The sequence below is a fragment of the Vombatus ursinus genome, unplaced genomic scaffold, assembly GCF_900497805.2.
Source record: "Vombatus ursinus unplaced genomic scaffold, bare-nosed wombat genome assembly UNPS02002329.1, whole genome shotgun sequence".
Taxonomy (NCBI): domain Eukaryota; kingdom Metazoa; phylum Chordata; class Mammalia; order Diprotodontia; family Vombatidae; genus Vombatus; species Vombatus ursinus.
In genome coordinates, this window is record NW_020942107.1 from 1 (window position 1) to 1,020 (window position 1,020).

Consider the following 1,020-nt stretch of genomic DNA (forward strand, 5'->3'; position numbering starts at 1 on the left):
ATTTCCTGGGTCCTCTGTCTCTAAACCCCCAGGTTAAGGCCATGTCGACATGCTGTGTCAGCCTCACCAAAGGTTTCCTCATTGTCTTCTTTGTGAGTTATCCTACCCAAGCCCCTGATCCCACTTCCACCCCTCCCACAAACCTCCTTAATCCATCTCTGGTCCCCCATTCAACCTTCCCTGCCCCCTCAGTTCCTAGGCAGCATTGTATTCGCCCTTGGCCTCTGGATTCTCATTGACAAGAACAGCTTTGCCTCTTATCTGGGTAAGGGATTCTGTAACTCAATCCTGCTGGTCTCAACCCCTGACTGTGACCCCTGACCCAGGGATACCTTCCTTTAGGCCCTAGGAGGCAGCCATAGTGTGGTGTGAACTGGAAGGCATTTCTGAATCCTGGCACTGACACTAGCTTCCTGTCTGACTGTGGTCCTCTCCTTTTTGAACCTTAGTTTCCCCATTTATCAAACGAGGGGGGTTGAGGGGCAGCTAAGTGCCGTAGTGGATAGAGTACCAGCCCTGAAGTCAGAAGGACCTGAGTACAAATCAGGCCTCAGACCAAACACTTGACACTTACTAGCTGTGTGACCCTGGGCAAGTCACAACCCCAATTGCCTAAAAACAAAACAAAAAAAAAAAGAGGGGGGTTAGATTCAAGGACCTCTAAAGTCCATTCCTTGAGCCAAAAGCTCCCTCTTCCCACATGGGCATCTTCTATACCTCTCCCTTCCCACCATTCTGTGGGTGTCTTGCAGGACTATCACGAATGCAGGTATGGGCCTATTCAATGGCCTTATCTGGGGTCCTCACAGGGCTGGTGACCCTCCTCGGCTGCCTTGGAGCCCTCTGGTGAGTACTCCTCAAATACTCCCTGGTACCCCCAATGCCTGGAGATGCCCCCAAAAGGCCTCTGAGATCCTCCCCTTTGGATTGCTCCAAATCCCCCATGTCCTCATGATGTCTCCTTAGGGACCTTCCAACCTCCAGAGCAACTCCTAGATGGAGGCCCTAACTCTGCTCCCT

At 51.9% G+C, this 1,020-nt stretch overlaps 1 protein-coding gene across 2 annotated transcripts; it reads left to right on the plus strand.

Moving 5' to 3' along the window:
• The first annotated feature begins 27 nt into the window (after nucleotides 1–27).
• On the plus strand, nucleotides 28–1,020 carry LOC114048562 (leukocyte antigen CD37-like). 2 transcript variants are annotated; one of them, XM_027869579.1, is made up of 4 exons: nucleotides 34–92; nucleotides 193–265; nucleotides 753–846; nucleotides 967–1,020. In XM_027869579.1, the coding sequence occupies exons 1-4, from the start codon at nucleotides 42–44 to the stop codon at nucleotides 1,007–1,009; spliced, it is 261 nt and encodes an 86-aa protein (XP_027725380.1). In that variant the 5' UTR covers nucleotides 34–41; the 3' UTR covers nucleotides 1,010–1,020. The 2 variants fall into 2 exon arrangements, 1 of the variants encoding a protein (XP_027725380.1); XR_003569775.1 differs by lacking the exon at nucleotides 193–265 and having other exon boundaries at nucleotides 28–92; nucleotides 753–1,014.